This window comes from Zosterops lateralis (assembly GCF_965231275.1).
Source record: "Zosterops lateralis genome assembly, chromosome: 16".
Lineage (NCBI taxonomy): Eukaryota > Metazoa > Chordata > Aves > Passeriformes > Zosteropidae > Zosterops > Zosterops lateralis.
This window is the reverse complement of record NC_139776.1, coordinates 7,157,492-7,181,302: the sequence shown is the minus strand read 5'-3', so window position 1 is coordinate 7,181,302 and position 23,811 is coordinate 7,157,492. Positions and strand designations below refer to the sequence as shown.

The 23,811-nt window shown below is 45.8% G+C and overlaps 1 protein-coding gene across 7 annotated transcripts in view; it reads right to left on the bottom strand.

Annotated features, from left to right (window-relative positions):
- Window positions 1-15,075, bottom strand: part of ZBTB46 (zinc finger and BTB domain containing 46) — a 51,601-nt gene extending 36,526 nt beyond the window's left edge. For 2 of the 7 annotated variants that reach the window (XM_083873298.1, XM_083873304.1), the window contains exons 1-4: window positions 14,974-15,075; window positions 14,366-14,546; window positions 7,974-8,101; window positions 6,109-6,247 (exon numbers count right to left, since the gene is read on the bottom strand). In XM_083873298.1, the coding sequence (XP_083729424.1) occupies window positions 6,109-6,162 (54 nt within the window). In that variant the 5' untranslated portion in view covers window positions 6,163-6,247; window positions 7,974-8,101; window positions 14,366-14,546; window positions 14,974-15,075. Of the gene's footprint in view, window positions 1-6,108; window positions 6,248-7,973; window positions 8,102-14,365; window positions 14,576-14,676; window positions 14,867-14,973 lie in introns of those variants that run through there. The other 5 variants (XM_083873301.1, XM_083873300.1, XM_083873299.1 and 2 more) reach the window with 5 other exon arrangements.
- Window positions 15,076-23,811: the final 8,736 nt, after the last annotated feature.

The window sequence follows — 23,811 nt, the reverse complement described above, 5'->3', positions numbered from 1 at the left end:
AAATCCTCAAACAGCAAGAGCCAATTGAACCCAGCATTTCCCTTGTTATACTGCCATGGAGGGGCCATAAACATGGTTTAAAAGTCAGAAGAGCAACAAGCAAATCCAAGACCACAGATCACAAAGTTTTAAGTCCCCACCCAAACTAAACTGGTAATAATTTGAAGCTCAACTACTTACATGCAATACTTTGCAATAAACATGTTATTTCCTTGCTTTACATCTCCAAGTTTACCCTGCAGCCACCCTCAGAATACTGAGTCGAGAAATTCTCATGATCACCTAAAGAAAGGACCCTTATGACCAACATAAAGCTGAGAAAAATTCACAGGCCTTTTGATCACCTTTCATAAAATTTGGCAGTGTTATCCAAAATAAAAGGCTAGTTGGTACCAGAAGAAAGGTATCTTCTCAGTTATGTTCCACATTATCCTCCTCTTACACTCCAAAACAGAAAAAAGGTCCTAAATGTTGACGGTAACCAGCACTGTGAGGATTTTCAGATTGAATTTTTTCCAGTTGCTATCTTTGCAACTCCATATTTGCCTTTGATGCCACAGCTTTACAAATCCTTTGGCATTCAATTCTGCCATTTTCTCTAGCTTATACCACTTTTTTTGGAACTTAGTATCAAGATTTATCTACCATGGAACAGGGGTTTAATGGTCCAATTAATTAAGAGCAACAATGTGAAGGATATCTTACTCCTTTCTCTTGGAAGCTAAGGATTGGTTACAATATAAAAAATCCCAGCTGTAGAATTGATATGAGGGTCCACATGTCAACATAAAACTGTAAAATTGGACCCAGTTCCAAATGTTATTATGTGCAGGCACATTCATCAGAAGCCTGGATTTAGGCTACTGGTTTTTACTTATAAAAACAAAACCTCTGAGGTCATACAGCCTTGAAGCACACATGGTTGAATGTTAGCACTGGCATTAAGGAGGCTGTTCCCAGCCTGGAGCACCTTTCTGACATCCACAGAGTTCACACACAAATTCAGTCCCATCTGCTCAGACTGGCTCGCAGCAGTGGGCAGCACAGCCGTGCTTCAGGAAGTTTCCTTGGCACATTCCAGTGTGTTTCCTGGGCTGTGGAACACAGATCCACAAGTACCCTGCCCCCTTCTCCTACCCTGTGCTATTATTATCATCGGCAGGAGCAAAATAGCTGCAGTTGAGTCAACGCTGTGGGCTAGAAAAGCACCTCCCAGCCCACAGAACAGCCATGAGGTGTTCATCTTTCTCCTAGAGAGCCACCTGATGATTCAAAAGTTCAAGTTATGCAAGACTGCTCCAAGCTCCTCCAGTTCTGCAAGGATGGAGCTGCCCCTCTGCAGCCTCAGAAATCCTCATTTGCAAGGCCAGCTGGTCCCTAATCATTGAGAAATGTTTGCTTCCCTCAAGAGAGGAAGGACCATCTTCCTGCAACACAAACAGGCTGAATTGTGCCCATCCACTTCAAAGCCATGCACCTTTTCAGCAGAATTAAGCACAGAATGCAGAGAGAAGCCAGTATTTTATTTTTAAAATTGAACTGGAAGAGGTCAATACCAGTGCAGCTGCACACACCTATTTACCACAGAAATCTGCCCAGAGACCTCAAACCAAATCCTCACCCAGACACCATATCTGTCTCAAATAAACAAAACAAATCAATGAAAATCAAACCAAGAATCAGGGTCAGGGAGTATGAAAAGAAAAAGAAATTAATTTTCAGATGTTTGGCCTGAAAAGGTTGTGGTGGCACCAGCCAGCACAGCATCTCTCTACTCCAGGCTCTGGAGGTGGCTGCCAGCACTTCCCAACATCTCCATGTTGGAAATAACCACCTCTTAAGGCAGAGTGACAGTTGAGTTTTGTCTTTATTCCAGAAACCACTATTGCATCTACTTTTAGGAGTTGAAGAGTCAGCTTAGTCCCCTTAGGAAATATGAATTGCCACATAGGATAAAGTGAGTTGTCCATCACCAGTCGTGTCTCCAACAGCTGCCATATCCACACAAGTCAGAGGAAGATGTAAGAAAATCTGAGTCCACAATGAGGAAAGGGTCAGAATGTTTTGGGTATGGCATTTCCTTTCACTGTTTCTTCATGGATATTAAAATCCAGATTCCAAGACACCAACTCCCTGGAACCATGGGGAGGAGGGGCAGGCAATCTCCTGCAAGGATAATTTTCTCTTCCTCAATTTCATATAGATTAGCATCACGGTATTCATCAATGTCTCCACTTGCTCTTGTAAAGTTATGGCACAACATCTTTCCTTCTTCAACTGGAAATTATATCAATTCCTTGAGATTTTATTTCTTTGCTACCTCATACATTTATTCAGTTTAGTTCATTGGATTGGGTTCTCCCCACTGATAGTAGTCCACTTCAGATATATCTTGTCCTTTTTTAAGCTGCCTGTGGCAGAAATACACAACTTAAAACACGTCTCTTGCTACTTGTGGTTTACACTGGAGTCAATTTGATGTTCAGGCATTGGGATGGATGGATGGATGGATGGATGGATGGATGGATGGATGGATGGATGGATGGATGGATGGATGGATGGATCTCTTGCTCATCTCTTTAGGAAACAGAAGACAAGGTCAGAGAAAAGATATCAGGGAATTTTTACTGAACACAAGGACACAAAAATCTATGCAAGATTCCTTACTGGCCACATTACAGCAGTTGCAAGCAAGCAGTGAGGTGGATACTCCCGTGTTCAGTGTAATCAATAAAATGTAACAGTTTCCAAATCAGAAATTATTAGTGTGGATGTCTTGATCTTCCTCTGTCACAGGGTCTGCTCCCTCACACATGTTGCTCCACATCCAACATCTGTCACAGCATTGTACCTTTTAAACAAGAGGTCTTTGGGGGAGAAAATTAAATACGCCTCAAATTCAGAGGAATTAATTAGTTCTCTGTCTACCCACGTCAAACCAGAACATCCGTTTAATGTCAAGGATCACCAGGGAATTAATCCAAGTTAAATTTAAGGCAATTTGCTCGTAGTTAAAAATTCAGGAAGCTTTAAAACCCTGTGCTCTTGTGTTCCAATTTCACATGCTGTTTTGTGGCTCGTTGATGGTTTGTTTTCCTTTTTTTTGTTGTTTTTTTCCCCTTTCCCTTGTATGGATATTTATTTCCACTTTAAAAAATGTTGTGGAAAGATTTCTTCAGAAAAGCTGCACCCTTCAAACTTCTGTAGAAGCAATGTGAAGATGGAATAAACTGCGGAGATTTCTTAGAAACAGACCTCAAAGATTAATGATGTATTTTTTTTAACTCAAGTCTTCTTAGTACAGGAAGGCTTTAAAAGTGGAGCATCTACCAGAATTCTTTAGGCCACACGGCCACAACACAGCTTTCCAGGAAGACAACAACCAGGAAAGCTCATCCAAAGATTTTCCACGAAATAAAATAGTAGCAGGTCACACTTTCTTCATAAGCCAGTTCACAAGTAGTAAAGTAATTCAAGTCCATTACTTCTCAGAAAAGAACTAAAAAAAGGTCACAAACCAAACCACTGCACGCAACAGCAAAAAGAACACAAAGTGGGCAGACTTAAGAGTCCCTTTCATGCAAACTTCTGTCAAGATACAGGCTTGCTTTTATTTCTCATATCTGAAAAGCCCTGGTCTTGAAGTAAGTGCTAATAATTTATATAATCTTTAACCCTAGCTAGAGTGAACCTATGAAAGTGGTTTATTTTGCATTGCCAGTACAGTTATTTAAACATGAAAATAGCACCTGATGGCACAGTAAGAGTCTAAATCACACTTCACTTCCCATTGGAAAGGTTTTATGAAGTGTAAATATTTATTTATTGGCAAATTTCTCAGCACACACCCCAGGAATGAGTCTCCTAACCAAAATCTTAACATCACTAAAATTAGGGGGCACAAATTTGTTGCATCTAAATCTCAGCACACTACTTAAATTTTGACAAAATGACACAGATGAGAAATGAATTGCACACAAAATCCTCTACAGAGCAGTCCCATGGGAAATAGTGGGGACAAAAATAAACTTCCTTCCCTCAGAAAGAAAACAGGGGAAAAAAAAAAGGCCTGGAGGTTTGGTTTTTTTTGGTGGGGGGAGAAGTTTGCTGTTGTTAGGATTTGTTTGGTTGGTTGTTTACTTTTACTTTTCTGAGAATGTAAGTGAACTGAAGATTTAAACTACATGGCATTTCGTCTTTATCAATTTCCTCAGCATGTTTCTACACTTAATACCAAGGACCAAAGTTATAGAGCACCAAAATGCTCACTAGTGCACTCCTCCACCACTCTGCTCCCTAGAGAAAACATGCCAACTGGAATTTAACCAAAAATGTGTTGTTTCCTCCCCCCTCTCCCTTCAGAGAAAAGTAAAAACAGATCAAGGAAGAACTCCAATTCACTCCAATGCTCTAACACACAAAAACCCAACAAACACACCCCACTTCTCTGTTTCCCCTGTGTCCTGTCCATGTTTCCACTCCCAAGACATTCCAACATTTTTTAAATTCCTCTGCAAAGGAGCACTGTAAGGTGAGATTGGCCTTGAAATGCTTCCTTGCACAACAAGACACAGGGTGCATGCAAGTTTCACTTTTATGCAGTTAAAGACAACAGAAATGTACAGGATTCCTACTCTCCATCTGCCCTGTGCTGAAAAGAATGGAGAACAAAACCCTTTAGGAACTGAAAAGGACAGTAAAGGAGAGAAAAAGAAGACTCAGGGTATTCATGGATGGTAACTCTCTGCAAAGACACTGCTCAGGAGCTTTACAAGCACAAATCTCCACAAGTGCAGTGTTTTCTCACAAGTGTGTTTGAGGATCATCAGCACACAATTCTGAAAGAGTTTTAATTTCTTGATGCTATGTAACACCAAATTATATTCATATGATCAGCTTTGACCGAAGTAGATATAAGTAAGAGCTTACAAAAACGAACAGTTGCCAAAAAAGAAACTCCTTTATCCTATTCTGATTCCCGAAATCATCTGTTGCTTTAAGTTGGTCCTTCCACAACTCTGAATTGGAGGAGAAAGAGGCAGATGTTTGCAAACAGACCAAACCAGACCCTTGAGCCAGAGGGGTTACTCAGAACTCAGGGTTTCATGCCAACAAGGTGCACCACTTCTCCCTGATGAGCAGGGATGGGAATATTTAATCGCAGCCCAATAGTTCATGTTCAGCCTCATGGGCTGGGACTCACAGGAGAAAATAGAAGTTTCATCATTCACTTTGGGAAGAACTACAGAAGTACAGAAAGGGCAGGGATTTATGAGGCACATGATTTTCAGTAAACTTCAAGAAAAATACTAATTCCATTTTCATTACCAAATTTAATAGGGCCAGTGATTGCAGGGAAAAAAGAGCCCCAAGTCCCTACATAAATTTATTAACATCGGTCTGATCACCAAAATTTCTCCAACTTCAAGCCAATGTTGCCCCATCATAGACAGCATTAAAACATCATCTCTGTTTAGAATCTGTAGCAGATACAATCCAGAAAGTCTACGAGTAAAGTTCAAACAACAGAGCAGAACACTACACACTTCCAGCATTTCACCACACCATTAAAGCTTTGTTTCCACAGTCCAAACAAGAACCACAAGCAAAACTCCAACAGCACAACTTAAAATAGCAGGGAGTCACCATTAAACATTTCATTCTACTCCAAAACTTTAAACCAGAGACTTGGCTGTGGCCTTTGACTTGTCAGATCATTCACCTGAAGTTATGGGTCAGCCAATGTGCAGGAGCTGGACAGCAGAAAAGTGCAATCAAAACACAAGATTTCATAGAAAAATCCATTTATTAACCTTCATTCGCTCTAACAGCACATGAAGAATTTCAAGAGAAAACCAGGACTAAAAATAAGAAGTAAGTAAAAACTACTGTCTTCCACGTTTTGGGAGGAGGGTAATTAGAATTCAAAATTTAGAAACTGTAAAGTTAAAGAATTTAGGGGGAAAAAAAGAAAATAACAGATATGCATATTTTGCTATATTGTTCTTAAAAGTAACAAGTGATTGTTGCTGATTTTGTTAAAGAAAACATGTAAACTGCAATATTGAATAAATAAACAAATAAAATAAAAAGACAATTACTTCTTACCAGTAACAAACTGGGTTCCAGGTCTAGTGTTTCTCCTACAACAGCTGAGGACATCAACAGCCCCAGGGCAGCACAGGTAGTGCCCTGTTTGTGACCTTCCAACAGCACTGGTGTGAACTTTTGTAAGAGAAAGACAGAACTATGACAAAAAACAAAACCAGAACAAATCATTAGCAATAAACAGTGAAACGTTTTGAAGTCTTTTCCCTCCAAACCCACATTTATGACATCTCCACTGATGACTTAATGAATTCCAAAAAAGTCAACTCCAAGCATATAAACCCATTGAAAGTAATTAAAGCCTGGCTGCTACTTGGTAATAATGTAAGCAAGAGTTACTTCTTAAAGGTATGGGAACAAAAAGGTCTAATTTTAGCTACTAAAACTTCAATCAGACTCTTGAACAACAGGGTTTCCTGTTTGGGAGCTTTTCAAAACATTCTCACTTAAATGACTCTTTAAAGAGACTCACCTTATCTGACCTATAAAATACTGAGGTTTAAAAGCTACCAGCACAGCTCCTGAAAGAAATTTGGAACACTCAAGAGAATTTCCTCTTGAAATGTTTAGTTGCCAGTTTCCAGTGGCTGACACCATTCTGGGTTAAGAGATCAAACAATCTCAAGATTTGTGAAGTTTTGTGTAAAATAGAGATATTTGGGTATAGTAAGACATATTTCCAGACAGGCTTCTCAGAGAAAACCTGAGTGTTTATGGTTACAAGGTATAAGGAGTAGGAATAGTTCAACTACACCAGGCTTTTGTCTGTGAGGACACAGCCACTAAAACTATCATCTTATACACCTATTTCTCTTGTATAAAACAGACTTTATTTTCTTCAGAACATACTTTATTTTCTTCAGTATATACACCACAATGGCAACGTTTAACTTACAATCTTACACTTCTGAGTCTGCTTTATTCAAAGCTTTATATTGTTAGCCATACCAAAGTGCTTTTTGATCTCTGCATTTCAAACATCTTCAATACACAGATTAGCTCTCTTAATGAAAATAAGCTATAAATCAATACTGGTGATTTCAAGACTGACCCTCTGCAGTAACAGATTGTGAAATGAAACATCAGAAGATAAAAGTTAAGAAAGCTTTTCCAACACAAATTAATGCCATTATAGAAGGTAAAATAAAATATCTAATAAACAAATGAAGTAATGAGGAAAATCCAAGCATTCTTAGGGCAAACAGCAGAACTGAAAATCTTGAAAACAAATATGACCCAATTGAAGCAAACACCAGTGACTTTGTTCTCAGTTTCTATTCTGGACTGCCAAGTCTTGCCTTTCTCTATTTCTGATTGCTTCTCCATAGCAATTGTTTTGGCGAGCTCTTTTTGGTCCTGTTATTTGGACAGTTAAGAAAAAATAAAAGTGGTGAAGTGAGGGAGCCAGACCATGCCAGACACATGAGAAATTACTTTGTTAGCAAAGTGCAAGAAGGTGTGTGTGTTTCTGCTTAAACTTGGGGCTGTTACTGTTCAAACTCTCACTTAGACCTGTCCCAGAGCAGAAGTAGAGCCAGAACGGACTGGTAAAAATGGCAAAGTTGAGCTCTGCACCTTTTCATCTTTGCTTGGAGCTCTGCACCTGTTTCCCTCTTGTGATCAAATAGATGAGAACTGAGTGGCTGGGAAGGATGGAGGTACCTCTGCCACAAGGAAGGAGCAGAACAGCCAGAGGTATTTCTCCAGCTTTTACAAATGACCAAGATCTCTAAATGAGCCCTTGTTATAAATGTTAAGTCAAGTTTTATGAAGAACTGTCAGCCCTCATAACGACATTCTCTCCAGGTTCCCTTTCTCTTTCCCATACCACATGACAAAAATATCTTTAAATGCTGAGAACTTACCAATACTTGAAAGTGTTTCCTGTTAGCAAAAATAAACCTTGCAGTGTTTCACAGCTGGACAGTTCATGTTTCAATGAAGAGAGGAGAATGGTCTCTGGTAAGAAGCTCCAGAAGGTTCATCAGATGTCCTGTGTTTGGGAACAGAAAGAATAGGAGGCGAAAATTAAAATTCAAACTTTAAGTCAATACAAAGCCCTTCTGTGTCACATAATTAAAAGCAATGTTTAAAATAACTGCACATTTACAACACTGTTTCCCATTTTAACAAGAAACATTTTGATGTATTCCTATAATTAATCATGTAGGAAAAATTATTTAGCCCTTGTGTTAATGTAAAGAAAGAGTTTAACATACCAGTATTAAGACTGTTAACAACTTCCGACTATGCTTCCAGAAGCACCTTGAAAACGTCACTCTAAAGAAACAGCACTTTATAAAACGATTTTTAAAAAATTTAACAACACTGTTTCAGTTGACATTAAGTTTCACTTAATGTTTCTGTGACCTCTGCCACCCACGCGCTTCAAATGGGGTTGGAATTAATCTCACCTCATGGTTACAGTGATTCCCCTCCAAACCAAAATATTTGCCTAAGGTTACAGAAAAATCATGTGTCCATGTTGTGTGAGAGAGTTGAGTTTTATTCTCATCCAGCACGACTGAATCACAGCCCAAAAAAAGCCAGCATGACCCTGAGATTTTAACTACCAAGCAGCAACCACACAGGTACTGAGGAAAGCACTTTGTTTCTCTTGCAAATATTAAAAAAAACTTTGGAAAAAAAAAAAAAAAAGAAGATGGAAATAACTAACAGAAGCTTTATTTTCCATGCCTGTAAAAGCCAGGCAGCCTGAAATACAATATTCCAGCGGGTAACAAGTTGCTAATATCACAGGATGCACCTTTGCCACAGGGCACAGGTGTGTGCACCCAGCTCCAGCTGCTCACTCGCAGTAATATTTCCACTGCATTTGGATTTCCTCTGCATTTCCCTTATTCATTTCCCCAGAACTTCCAACTCTGTCCATCTGCCTGTCTCCCCATCCTCTCTCCATCCTGGTGACAGTTGCTCAAATCATTCCTCTATTTCTGATCTCTGTTCTCTCTCTCTCATCTGGTTGCACCAGGAGAAGAACAGACCCAAACTACTCATGTCATGGACCCTGCAGAACACAGCAAGAACTTGGCAGAACTGGTACAGGGTACCAGGCTTGAGAAGTCTGGTGACATCAAGAAAATGTAAGAATTTAGCTACAGATGTATCTGCTACTCCAGCAGCGAAGATTAAAAAACAACCTGAAAAATTCAAATGCCTGTGGCTCATATGACACTTACCTGTCCAAGTGCCATCAGATCTCCTTAAGATCTCCTACAAGATCTTAAGCTTCTACTTTAAAAAGTCACAAAAGAAATCTAAGCAAAAAAAAACTGCCCTCGTGCATCTATTAGTCAAAAAACAACACAAAAAGTACCTTTAAAAAAAAGAGGATTAGAAAACTGTAAACTTATCGCACTGGGAATTGCCCTGAAGAATGGTTTCCCCCAAAACTTTCTCACTGGGTTTTGGCTCTTTAATTAGGGGATCTTTGCCAAAGTTCCCAAACTCAATACGTAAAAAGGGAGGGAGCCAAAGGAGGAAGAATCATGAGGTCATTTTTTAAAAGAAGTAAATCGGGGTAAAAACCAAGAGAAGGATCACCTAAAAGACAGAAAAGACACACAAGGAGTCATGAATAATCTAAGAGTAAATGAATCAAGCAGTGCAAAACTAAAGATAACATATGAAGGGCTCTGAGAACAACCTAATTCTGTGTAATTCACGGTACAAGCCCTCCGTGCCTTGGGTAAGGATCCTGGTTTACTTTTTAGCACAAATCTCATAATCCAGATTTCATCAACTACTATTTAAAAAAAAGAAAAAAGAAGTGGAGTGAAGCCAAGAAGGACACGTTGGTAACAAGAAGGAAGTCAAAAAAGCTCATTTTATATTTAGCCACCACCTCATTCTCCAACCTTATAGTAGCAGGACTGTTAAGAGCAACTGGGCCCTGACTACTTCATTTATTGGCACTTAAATTAGTTGGGTTTGGATATTTTAAGCATCCAATGTCCAATACAGACCACTGATTCTTCTGTTTCAGGGCACAATCTGAGCACTAGTCAGGAAGGTATTTCCTCTGATGCTGTATCAGTGCAAAAGGTGCAAATTTTGTTTAACCCTTTCCTCTAAGAGAGTGAGCCAAAGCCCTGAAATATCAGCTTTCTGCAGAGCTCTTCTCCATGGGGTAAGAAATACCAGGAAGCAAACTCACTTGGATGGAATAAGCAGACTGTTCAACATATGACAAGATAATAATTAGGAAAGATAACTAGGTATTTCGATATACAGAGGTATAAACATATTCCTTAATATACAAAACCCTGCTCACTTTCCTAAGTAGGGTTCTTGGGCAGGTAAGGTCCTGGTACACACTGACATTCTCATTAGAAAGTGCATTTTAGTCTACACACAAGCTCAAAATGGTTTGCAGAATATTTTTTTTGAGACCTTGGTGAGTCTTTCCAGTACAGGAGATGCCAACTCGGAGTCACTATAAAGCAAACACAGGGCAACTTCCAATATTTGCAGGGTGTTTTCCTTCCCAAAGGCACACACGAGTCAAGTGAACAGCAGGACAAGATCACCACTGTCTGGGCTGGAATAAAACCAGCCACATCCCCATAAACCAAGGCAAAAAGGTGAGTTTCAGCTCTAATTCAGCATCCACCTGTCACATTTCAGCAAAGCCATTTCTCCCCTCCTGCACCAGGGACATCCTTACCTATGCACAGCTGAACACTGCCAAGTGGGACACATTTCCATCTCATTAGAAAGGCTGTCAAGGATCTCACCCTGCCTCTGGAGCTCTCAGAAGCTATTCCAAACCAATACCTCATCAGCAGCCTGATGTTTCTTAAATACATGGGTATGAAAGAAAGTTAAAGTGACTGTTCAGAAAATAACTGCACCATGGCTGACTTGGTAAGGGACAGCAAACCCCACCCACGAGCCTCTGGACTCCACCACATCCCAGAGGGAATTCATCCAGGGCTTCACACTGCTTTGCCTTTATGAAGAATAAGCACTTCTAGTACAATTTTTCATCAGTATAACTGAAAATGTTTGGGAGAGCTGAGTAAACCCCTGTTTCACAGAAGGGGAGATGGGTAACAAGAAGTTACACACCAGCAATATTCAATCAAAAGCTGGAGGATGGGAACTGAGTCCCAAAGAGCAGCTTTCCCTCTAAATTGGACATCCTTGTGCATCCAAACACACCGAGGCAGCACAAACCAGAAAACTATTGATCTGTTTAGGGAAGTGGAGATTCTTCCCTCTCACATCTCAAGGAAAGAAGTGATACAGGCTTTTATTTCTCATCCTGCCTAAAGGTTGAAGATCCAGAGGGAACTGAGAAACCCAACTGCTGAAGGATGCATTTAACAGGGCTGCAAACACAAACATACAAAAAGTCCTCAGGAAGGGAATAAAGTGACGTTTTGAAGCAACAAATTTCAACACTGGAGCCCTGACTGTTACTGTGCTTGCCCAAATATCATCAAAACTCCCACGGAGATGTTTTAGGGATGGAGTAGGATCTCAGGACTTCACGCAGACCAAATTCCTGCCTCTGCCTCGCAGCCTCTCCTGGTGCTCTCTCCTAACGTGACCCCTGCTCTCTGCACACAACCTGTGGCACACTCACTTTCACTATTAACACACTTTGAGTTTCAAATATCACACGCAGAAAACACAGGTGAGTTCCACACTTCAAAATATTCGAGCCAAACACAAGCCAGGAGTGAAATACAAAAACGGAATTAATCTTTCTGTGTAAAGTGTCAGAATTTTCCAGGGTAGTGCTCACAGCCAGGAATGGACACAGATTGCTGCCTCCTGGGAATTATAACGGACATGTGGGATAACCATTACAACTGCAGGTAGCTCTTCAAAGACTTAAACTAAGCCCTGTCCCTGCCCTCCTGTTTGCCCATTAAACTGAGCCCACAGGAGCATGGAAAACCCCCGTGAATGCTTTTTACCAATTTAGGGGGAGTCTGGAAAGCGTTACAGAGTGCGCTGGGGCAGCCAGTAAAACCAGCAACACGAAGGGAAAAATGTCCTGGGAAAGGTTGAGCTGTTTATGAAATAATTCTGCCCTGAAAGCAGGCAGTGGCAGTTTGGATTGGGTGTCAGCCTGTTCTGCTGGGAGGAGAGGAAACTTTGCTTAGAAACTTCAAAAACACGGATCTAAAAAAAAAAAAAAAAAATCCACCCAAGTGGATAGCAAAGACAAAAAGAATATGCTGAACCTCACAGCAACACAACACATCACCAGAGGAAAAGCAGGCAATTAACAGATCTTCCAAACATGAGGCATTTTTCCTTTTGACAGAGGGCTACTGAGGAGGGGGGAGCTGCTAAACTGGTTTTCCTCTAAGCACTTCCAGATATTAAAAAAAAAAAATCTTCTTGTGAAGAACATATCCACTGTTGTACAACTGTCCCAGAAAACAAAGACCACGGGGAGAAAGTGGCCCATTTTCTCCAGTCTCCAAGAACCCCGAGTACAGGTCATGTTTTCAAAGGCTCAGCCCTACACAGTCCAGAACGGAGCAGCATTTAAAGCACAGGAACAAACACCTGAGAGTTACTAGAATGCCCCGTTTTTGGTACCAGACTGAAATTGAGTCAATTCCACCCAGGCGAACACACAGTCTGTGAAAACAACCGCGAGAGAAGTTTCGCTGTGAGTGAGTTTCCCCCTCCTGGACACGCTGCATCAAAACCAAAAGACTCGTTTTCTATTTCACTTACACTTATCCCATGAACGCACCAAAACATGGAATACTGTTCAGCAATTTGGGAACCCCCTGAATCCTGTCCTGTAGCTCTCCCTCCAGCCCATGGGCAGCTCCTCTGCCCGTTCCCTGACAGCTCCCAAAAAACACCTCAAAGCTGTAATTCCTCACCACATGTTGAAAATATTGTGACTAATAATACACTCCACCCATTTTTTTCCATCACTAAGGATTTCAAAATATAAAACTTGACAAACAGTGAGAGGGTTTAGAAGGGGAAAGTCAAATTTTATTTCCAATTAAAAGAGGCTATAAAAGCATAAAAGTGAAGTATTGATTGAAGCAAAAGAGCTATCCAGTCACAGAAAGCTTCTTCTTAAAAAATTATGTTTGTCTCATCTTCTTGGGTAGTACTGCCTTTTCTTATAATCTCCACAGGAAAATAAAAAAAATAAAAATATATTCCCTGTCTTTTTTGAGAAAAGACATTTAATACATTACTAGTAGGGCTGATCTGTGCACACAGAGAACCCACACACAATAAATACCTGACTGAGTCCACAAACTGAGACCTACATCTCAATGACAGCGACTAAATGCTAAAAATGATACCGGTGATGCAATTAAAATGCAAGCAAGAACTTTGGTACAGGTGTCTACAATGCCACTGTTTGCTAAACACATCTCCTAATTAGCATGGCTTTAAACAATGCTGATAATAATCCCGTCCTGTAAGGCTTGCCAAATGAATCATTGGGATTGCAAAATAAAAAGCATGAGGAATTCATTAAAGAGCTGTTAAACTCTCCTTTGTTTATCTTTTCCTCGGTCAGGTGTAAAAATAAATAAATATGGGTTTATGTCTCCGGATTCCATCCCAGTGCTCCTCTCCACAATAACGCGCCGGGGAAGAACCTCCTCAGGAGGTACCAACATTTTTTTTTTCCTCTCCGTTTCAAAAGAGAAATCCTCCCACTATTACAGTCCTGAAAATCTGCTCCATTCTCTATTTGTCATCTGGGATTGAGTTATCAGACACTACTTGTATTACTTTGGGAACTGACATGTCTATTTACAGAGACACAAAGGCAATCCAGCAGCACAACCCCTGCTTTTCCCAGCACCTCTCCTTCTCTCCTCCGCCAAATTCTACCAGCACTTTTTTCTGGGGAGGGGGGAAGACACCTCACTAGTTTCCCAGCATGACAGAAAACATTTCCAGCCACTTTTGCACTTGTTACAGCCTTATGAAAAATCACCTATATCCCCCCCAAAGGAACAGTATTATTTTTCAAGGGTTTTTTTGTTTGTTTGCTTGTTGGGGATTTTTGTATTTCTTTTTTTTAAAGAGGGTCACTTCCCCCATTTCAGCCTGCAATTAAAATGGAGGCAAGGCCAGGCGATCTATGTCTGGCTTTAGGGGGAGACAATAACCCAAAACAGGCCTGGCTTTAAAAAAAAAAAAAAAAAAAAAAAAAAAAAAGAGGGAGAAAGAGAAAGAGAGACAGGCAGAAAGAGAGAAATACAACATGCTTCACCAGTATTATTACCTCATCCCTTTTTCCAAGCAGTTTTGAACCACACTCCTGACAAACTCTTGGTCCAACTTGCACGGATGCTGGTTTTTAGGGGGCGGAAAGGGTTTTAATGCTGGAGCCGGGATTGAGGCTGGCTATCCGCAAGTGGAGCCGCTGTTAAAATGCCCCCTTGTCTCTTCTCCTCTCCCTTGAGCTGGGTGTTGACGCAGCAGAAATTACCAGCTGGAAAATTCCCCTTTTGGAGGTTACGGGGAGGAGGGGGGGCGGGCGGAGGAGCGAGGGGAGGGGAGGGCCGGGGGAGGGGGGTTAAACCCGGCACTTACCAAGTTAAGCCATCCACCCACACCAAATAGGACATCGCGTCCCAAAGAAGGCTCCGTGCCCCCCTCAGCGGGCAGGGCGCGCTCCCCCCGCGGCGGGCGGGCAGAACGGGGGGGAATAACGGGGATAAAAACGGGGATAAGGATAAAAACGGGGATAATAATGGGGATAATAACGGGGATAACGCCGGGGGCGGCGGGGCGGGAGCAGCGGGGGGGGCTCCTCGCAGCTCCTCAGGGGGTGGGGGGGCGGCCATGGCGACCCCCGCTGGCCCCGGGGGGCGGGGGCGGCGCGCTTACCTGTGCCCCATGGAGGAGAGCGGGGTGTCGGAGCGGCCGGAGCGGTGGCTCCGTCGGTCACTCCGTGCCTCTCCTCCCGGGTGGGGAGGGGAAGGGGAAGGGGGGGCGGAGGGCGGAGGAGGTGGGGGGGAGAACCCGGCGGAGGGGGGGAAGGGGGGGGCGCCCGGGCGCGCTCCCGACGCTCCCTCGGGCGCGCGGGGCGCGAGCCCGCGGCGGGCGGGGGGGGCCGCGGGGGGCGGGGCCACGCGGCGCGTGCCGGCGCTGTCCCCGCCCACTCTCCCCCAGCGGCGGGCGGTGATTGGGCGGCGGCGCCTCAGTCGGCCACTCCCCCTTGCCACGCCCCCTCCTCTTGCGCCGGGGGAGCGGGGGCGCCACCGGCGGCGCTGCCACTGCCGGACACCGGAAGTGAGGGAGGGCGGGGGCGCGCGGCGCGCGGGGCACGCCGGGACAGCGGCGGGGCTGCGCTGAGGCGGGGGCGGCGGCGGGACCCCGGGGTCACTCCTCGTCCCGGTTCCTGTCCTGATCCCGATCCTAACGCCGCTCCAGCTCCTGCACCGGACCTCTCTGGGCCTCCCCAGGTGTCTCCTGCCCCCGGCAGGTGCGCCTGGCCCCGGGTGGGGCGGCTGTGCGCCCTCAGCGGGGCGCGTCCCCTCAGCCCCACCGCGGGATGGAGGACGGCGGGTGTGGGAGCGGGACGGGGCAGCCGCCTCCTCCGGGCCGTGCAGGGAGAAAGAAAAATCACTTTCCCCCTCTGGTACGCGCTGAGATATTTCACACAATGCCCTGAAATGAAACAATGTAAAATAAGTGCAGTTCGGAGCCCCCTGACCCGTAATGGCCAGAGAGCGAGGCCGGTGGTCGGGGGAGGATGGAGATCACAGCGGATGGAGATCACAGGCAGCTCCTTCAGCAATGGAAAACCTCCCGCTGCAACAAAGGGCAGGGCTTTGCCCTTTTGACTGTCGCGCTGAAGGATCTGACAGAAACTGCCCTATATTTCAAAGGACGGAGCTTAACAGGGCAGGATAGGTCTGGAGCGTGGGGGAAGTCGCGCGATGGCTGCGGCGAGCGGGGGAACCGCTCTCGCTGCCCTGCGGTCGCTGGATTGTGAAAGCAGGAGCTGGTCCAGCAGATAAAACGTCTGCAAACTGTTCTATGGACCTCTGCGTGCTGTGATTGCGCCCGAAATTGGGGAAATACGTGTCCGACCAACGGGGCTGGCCGTTTGCATAGTTAACTGACTTAGGTGTGTAATCACGGTGAATGCCTGGCGAATTGCGTGCCGAAGGTTTAAAAATTTCCTCAGTGGTTTCCTATCCTACATCCTATATATTTCCTTCATTTCTGGCTTTCAAGTAGGCAGACTGCTATCGAAATCTTAGACCTGACTTTTATGCCTACTCTTCATTCAAATCCATTTCTATAAGGTGCTTTTAATCCCTAGGATGTCCCCTCACAAAAAGTGTCTTTTCCACTTTTTAATCTGTAATTTAAATAAACGGATGTTCCATGATGTGTTTCCCTCCCCTCGTTTCCTCCCACATACTCTAAATACCTTTAATTTTGAAAAGACACTGAATAAACCTGATTAATGAAAACAAAATGCCTTTTCACTGCAGCATGTTTTTAATTACCTCTTCATTTTATATTGCAACAGAGTCCAAGCACCACCTTCCTAGAAAGAGTTCCATTAAAATGCAAATGAAGACTTTGCAGAAGTTGTTAATGCAACCAAGGACACAATTTCTTAGACTTGAGCAGCGCAGAATCGGCGCTGGGTGGGGGTTCCTGCTGCCACCTGCTCTTTCTGCACGCACAGTCCTGTGTAGAACACATTTTCCAGCTTCTCTCACCTGTGGGTGAGGAGCACCAGAGCTGAACAAACAAAATCCCTTTTCCACCCTAAATGCTCCTGCTGGTTTTCACATGAATCTGTCCCCCCCACACACCTGCAGGTATTAAATCCTGTGCTTTGAGTCTGTCCTTTTTTTAGGCTGATGTACAAAGGTTAAAGGGGCTGTTGAAAGTGGAGCTTTATCTTTATGCCATTGTGTCTTGTTTTGCATGACATCTGCATCATACCTGCTTGCAGCTATAACCATTCTTGCCTTTCCTCACTCCTCTGCTTGAGGCCAAGCTTCCCCTGTTACCCCAAAGCTCCTCAGGTACAGGATGTGTGCTCCCCTCCTCTCCTCTCCTCCTGCCCAGGGTTTCTTCCCCAGGTCTTTGTTGGAAGAAAGCGTTTCTTCCTGTGGTATTTGTTTGTGTGTCAGGCTGGGCTGACTCCCCCGGAGCAGCAGCAGCTGCTGCCCGGGCACTGCCCTGGGGAATGCTCCCAAGAGGGGGAGGGTGGCAGCAGGCCCCGTTTCCCAAAGCTGCTCCACACAAAGGATTTCAGGAGACTTGAAAAGCTTTTATATTCTTTTGCCAAGCCCCTTCTCCTTTTATTTGAGGTTTATGTTGTATATTAGGTAAATACTGCAATAGCTCAGCGTGCCTTGCAAGGTCCTTTCTCCTCATGAAGAAGGAAAGGATGTGCATGGAAAAATAAGAGCTTGGAGGAAAAATCGGGGTAATTTGGGTGCTCCTCTGATTCTTGGTGCGCAAAGGAGAGATTAGGAGTGTAATATCATGTCAGGCATTACAGACTATGTGTTTCCAGCCTGAATCCACATCCCTCGCTACCCACCATACCACAGGATCTACCCTGGCACAGAGGCTGGTGGTGTCACACTACTGATGGCTTTTAGCCACTGGGACAACAGGTAAAGATCATATTCCTGTAGCACAAGAGTGCTTGGAATTGCCCTAATATGTTCCTTTTGCTCTACCAAGAGTATGAACCTCCAGCACAGCCACGCTGACACCACATGCCAGTGCTCCATCCTCACAGAGTGGGCGAATTAAGCACCATAGGCTTGCACACGTGCTGTTGAATTTCGCTGCCTTTTCGGTGTCCCTGCAGGTCTGTGACTGCTCCCTGCACAATCTCCAAGACCTCTCCAGTGCAAATAAGTCAGCACCATCCTCCCACTGTCTCCTGCACAGGGGTATGGTGGGACCAGACCAGGGGACGGCAGCCAAGGAGAGCTGGCTGGGTGCTGCATTCATACCATGTCCCAGTTGCAAAAACATGGGATTGGTGAGATTGGAAAAGACCTCCAAGATCATCAAGTCCAAGCCAGTACTACCAAACCCACCACTAAACTGTGTCCCAAGTGCCACATCTGCACACTTTTTGAACACTTCCAGGGATGGTGATTTCACCACTTCCCTTGACAGAAATGCCCAAAATTTGCCAATATGGGCAAAGAAATTCCTGGCTAGAAATGCCAAATCATCAGAAGTGCTGAGCATTCTCATTTCAGCTCCTCTTTCCAACTCTCCTCTACTTTATGTTCATTGTAGTTGTAGGAGATTCTACATTTGATAAATTAAAATTATTTCTATTTCCTGTGTGTCCTTGTCATGTAGGCAGTTTGGGAACACGTTGACAAAATCTAAACAGCCTAACTGCTGTTTTTTCAGTTATTAAAGTATTGTAGAAATAGAGGTTCCAAAGCAATCCTGGGCATTTGTGATCTGTGATCTCTGCTCTCAGTTATCCCTATTTTGTTTCCATGTTCTGTACAAGGTAGATTTGGCTCTCCATCACCAAACCCTGCCCTTCCCTAGGTACAGCAGGAAGAAAGCCATTTTGCAGAGCTCTGCTTCTGCCCTTCACAGCATCTCTGAATCCCTGGAAATCCCGAGACCATCGGCTTTGTGAACCGCATGGAGAGCAGCTGGCAGATGTCAGAGGAAAGGGTTAAAGGACCCACATTCCTGTCCCCACTGCCCTGACCAAAGGTCAGGGGTTCCTTAGGTGAAGGAAAGGAGGGAGGTGGTGCAGCCCTGACCAGGTCATTTGAGGAGTAAACCACATCTTAGGGGAGCTAATGAAGCAGCATTTGTCTCTCTCACAGGCTCATACTCCCGGCCTGTGCCGGGCAAGTCGGAATTTCTTCTCTAGTGGGAGTGAAGATGTCGATTGTATTTTTTCCATGATGTGTATTGAGGCATTTGCTAGGTTGTGGGAGTAAACACTTGGGGGAATTCTCCATGAGCTAGCAAGGGCAAGTCACAAGCCTACTAAATATGGTGAGTGAAGATTAAAAAAAAAAACCCTGGAGAATAAACCTCCCCCTTTCCACCCCATCTCCCCACCACCACCACCCCCGCGGATTTGTTCTCATTATCGTGTGCTGTGTCTTGCTGCTGGCTGGGTAAACCTGCTGCCATTTGTGGGACTAAGCACAATGTGCTGATTTAGTTTTGTTTTCTGCACCCAAAGGCAGCACTAGGGTGGTCCTTCATGGCTCCACCATGCATTGAGACACATAGAACCATCCTGCTGGAGCAGAGACACCAGATACTCAATGGGGGGGAACAGCAGGAAATGCTCCCAGGTCTGTAAATGCTTGAGGGGGTGAGAGATGATGGTCATGTCCAAAATATTTGACCAGACACATCCCACTGACCTCCTTTAGTGCTGCTCTTGAAAAGGATTGGCCAGAGTCAAACAGTTGATCTTTAATGCTCCAAAAATACATTCCCTTTCAAAGCTTCTCAAGTGGAGAAGCATCCAGGCTGTCAAATTCAGTCCCCCATTCCCAGCTTCTTGTGACCTGGATGAGCTCAGCTTTGGGGTGTCCATTTAGGTTCCCCCAAGGCTGTAGGTGGGGATATGGATGAAGGATGCTGGGGCCATGGCACAGTGGGTGCAGGAGGGTGCAACAAGCTCTGTCCCCATCCTCTCCTGGCTGCTCCATCTCCACTGTCCTTGACTTGTTGCTCTGGCTCTGTCTCCTCCTTCTCTGTTCCCCTCTCTGGAGTGGCCCAGCAGCAGCCAAACGCTGATTCTTGTGGACCTCACTGGGAGCCTGGAGCCAGCCTAGGCCCCTCAAAGTCCCACCCAGAAGCCACAGGCCATTTGTGTGTTGGTTGGAGCTCAAGAGATCCCTGTGGCCTGCTGACACCACCCTCCTCCTTCAATAAAGGATGTCCACTTTCCTTTATTTCAGCTTGGGCTCTTCTCAGAGTAATTTCCTGCTGTATTTTGCATCACAGTGCTCTGGTACTTCATCTCTTCCCAGGTTTCCTCCTGTCAGGAGCAGCTCACTGCTGTGCACTTTGGACAGTGCTCTTTAACCAGATCTTCTCCTTCTGCAGCTTTTTGCTGACTGTCACCTCTGGGAAACGTCAGTGCTTGGGCCAGGCTTTGTCCTGATGTCAACAGCAAAATGTCAGCACGTTCAGAATAAATTTTGATTCTTCCTCCTGCACTATCACTCTCCCTACTCCTGCAACCTTTCCTGGTCATTATCAGGGGCTCACAGCACTCCTTTAGAAACTGCCAAACCCATTTTCAGGAGACAGAAGCAGGGACATCCCCATGGTCCCACATCCTTCAAAGTCTGATCTGTCTCTCAGTCAAGCCCAACCCTCTTTACTACAATACCTACAAACCCAGGGTTTTAGAGAGATTTTGCTGAAATAGATCCCTCTGTTTGCAAAGATTTGGTTTTCTTCAGAACCCAAGGAAATTGCAGGGCTGCATGTGAATCCTTGGCTCAGTGTGATCCTTGAAAGCCATGCGTGTCATGGAGCTGTGCTGGCAACAGGCAGAGGCAAAGGTTAAAATATATATATATAAAATATATATATAACTCCTGGAGTTTGGGAAGTGTGGTTTGGGGTTTCGGCCGGCAATTGCTGGTTGTCCTAACGACTCAGGCCACAGCCAGGGTTTAGCTGGGTTAAACACTGAGTCAAGTTTTGCTCTATTTGATGTGGTGCTTGGGATGACACTCTACTCTGGGAGCATTAACTATTCCCACCTCCATTCCCAACCTCCTCAGCTCAGAGGGTGTGGAGAGCTTGTTTTTCTTTTGTTCCTGCCCTGATGTTTCCTTTTGGTTTTACCTCCAGTGTCCTGAATTTGCTCAGACAGCTCCAATTTCAGGGTTCCCCGCAGGGCTGTGCTGGGGCTGAGCTGCAGGGTGTGGGGAGCAGCACATCTCTAGCTGCTTCCCTTCTAAAATAATAACAAGAAAAATCAGGAGGACTCTGGCAAAACATTCACAAAATGCTCTTAAATAAATAAGAAGGGCTTTACAAGATATTTGAATTTATATTAAATTGCTTGTCAGGAGGAGCAATGAGCCTGTCAATAATTAGTTTCTATTTGGAGCTGTTCAAAGGCTGTTAATGGCATTTTGCACCCTTCTGTGAACACCCACCTGGTTCCTGAACACCTGGGTCGTGCCAGTGGCCGTGCATCACACTGGTCAGCATTTTCCTGCTGTGATGCCCTCTCCTCCCACCGTTCCCAATGGGAAAGTGGCTCATTAAAGTGACAAACCCCTCTTGTTGTAAATGGCACATTTAGGTGATTGGTGTCCACCATGGGCGCTTCATGGTGGTCTCCCTGCCCTTCCCTGGGTTTCTCCTGCCTCATCCCAGCTTTTCCCAGAGAAGCCTGGCTGGCTGATGTGACCCGTAGGCGAAATCCCAGTGCTGCCGAGCCCTGGGGAGAACTCGGCCGCTGTTCCCAGGCTTCAGTTCCCGCAGGATTTCCTATCTGGGCAGAGCCGGGGTCAGCAGGGAGGGGTCTGGCCAAGCACCCCGCAGCCCCCAGCCCTCGCCCTGCCGCAGGAAGCTCTGCCGGGAGCGCGGGGTGGAGTGGGGGAAAGGAGGAAAATGGGGAGTCGCAGGGGGAACCGGCAGATAAGGATGGGCTGGAAACGCTGGGCGGATGCAGCTCCGGGCCGGGGCTCGGACCTGCGCCCCGGTCACTTCCCTCGTGCCGCCCAGCCAGGGCTGTTACAGGAGCGCGGGGATGAAATTACAGCCAGGGAGATCCAGCACCTGAGCTGGCTCCAGCAGCACGTGGCCAAGAGGCAGCGGAAAATCCCTCCCGGAGCCAGGGCCGTTTCCTCTGCTCCGGTCAGGCAGGGCAGAGCTCAGCATCGCCCGGGGCCGTGGCCGGGGGGATCGGCCCGGAGGGTCCGGGGGTCCAGGGCAGGCAGGGCCCCGTGTCACCCAGTGTCCGGTGAGCCCTGGAGCCTGTCCCAACTGGCAGGGCCAGCACCCACACCCGGGCTCAGGGATGCTCCCAAGCAGAGGCAGAACTACCGCTGGCCCCAAAGCCCCGGAGAGCCCCTGATCTCTGGGAAGTAGCGCAGGGATGTGGGCAAAGAAGACAAAGAAGGCAGATGCTTTCTTTATTTTCTTTCCCCCTGCATTTAGTAGTTCCAACCCCCTCCAAAAATGTCTGTGCTCTCTTCTCAGCTCTTTTCCAAACCCAGCCCACTCATTTTTATTATCCCTCCAGGAGTTTGTTCTCTGTGACACGTTATCTGCTCCCTCATTTTCACACCAGCCCTGAGCTCCACATCCTGCTGGACCCAGCAACAATTTGAGCAGCCCCGTTGTGCTTCCCCTCCACCTTGCTCACATCCCACTCCATCCTTGTTTTTCCCAGAGAAGGCAGTGCTTGAGCTGCTGGTGTAACCTCCCCTAACACCTGTAGCCACATCCTGGCACCACAGCCCTTCATTTCCAACCTCTAAAGGTATTTTGGGGTGAGAGGACCAGAGCTGCCCCCAGAGATGGCTCTTAGCCCCGTCAGTGTCACACAAACACCCAGGTAGTGTGGGAGCAGTGTGATCTTGAAAGCCCCCGACATCTCACAGAGAGGACTGAGGGCTGTGGGGAGTTGGGGGGCCTGGAGGGGTCCTGTCTGTGTCAGACTGGAACCTCAAACTCCAACCCCACTCTTTTCCTAGCCCAGGCTTGGCTCAGTGAGCACCAGAGCAGTGTGGGTTTGGTTTAATCTGCAGGGAGATCTTCACACCTTCCTTTGCTCTTTTCCTCGGCAGCCCCTCCGCCTGCCAGTGCAGCACCTTGGTGGGGGCAGTGCCCATCTGCTGGCAATTGCGGGTTTTAAAAAAGTGTTTTCCCTCCCTCCCTCTCCCTCCTCCACCCTCTGCTCCTCCTCTTCTCACCCTTTGCTTTCTCCTTGTGTTTCTTGCTGGTGCAGCATGGGTACAGCTCAGTGGGATGAGGGAGGATAGGGAAATGCTGTGCCCAGTGCCAGTTAGGAATTGACCCTCCCAAGCTGCAGTGAGCGCAGGTCACAGCGAGGGCAGGTCCCAGCCTTGCACAGGCGTGTGCAATCCCTGCTGTGCTGCCTGGGGCTGGAGGTGTCCCTCCAAAGGACGGGGTTACAGCAGAGGCTGCCTGGGCTCTGCGGGGTTAGCGGGGGTACAGCCTGCATCCGTGCAGATGCAGCGTGTTTATTCTCACCAGATAGTTTGATGGCTTTATCTGATCACAGGTTTTCCTGAGGAAGGAAGGGTGAGTCTGAGTCACTTGAAAATGGGGGCCCTTCATCTCTGGGTATGACTGGTGGGGCCATGGATCCCAGCAGAGCCCCAGGGCAAGACAAGCGCCCAACGCTGGGGTTGCTCCAGGTTCACTCTGTGGCTCTGCTGAGTGGGCAGTGCCATGATCAATAATGGGTGTAAATCCAGTGTGAGCATCCATGGGTGTCAGAGAAAGCACCCAGGACTCGATGCCCCAGAGGGCAGAGCGAGATCATGTACTGTGTCTGTGGTGAGAGAGGAGGGAGCTGATGACATGGTGCCCCCGGTGCAGAAAACACCATCACAAGCAAATTGAAAGCAAGAGATAAAATCTGGCAGCAATTGATAAATTCAAGGGAGAGACAGGTTCATGCCCTCCTGGAAGAAAACACAGATAATTAAACTCCCTTGTCCTGTTAATGCCTTCTGT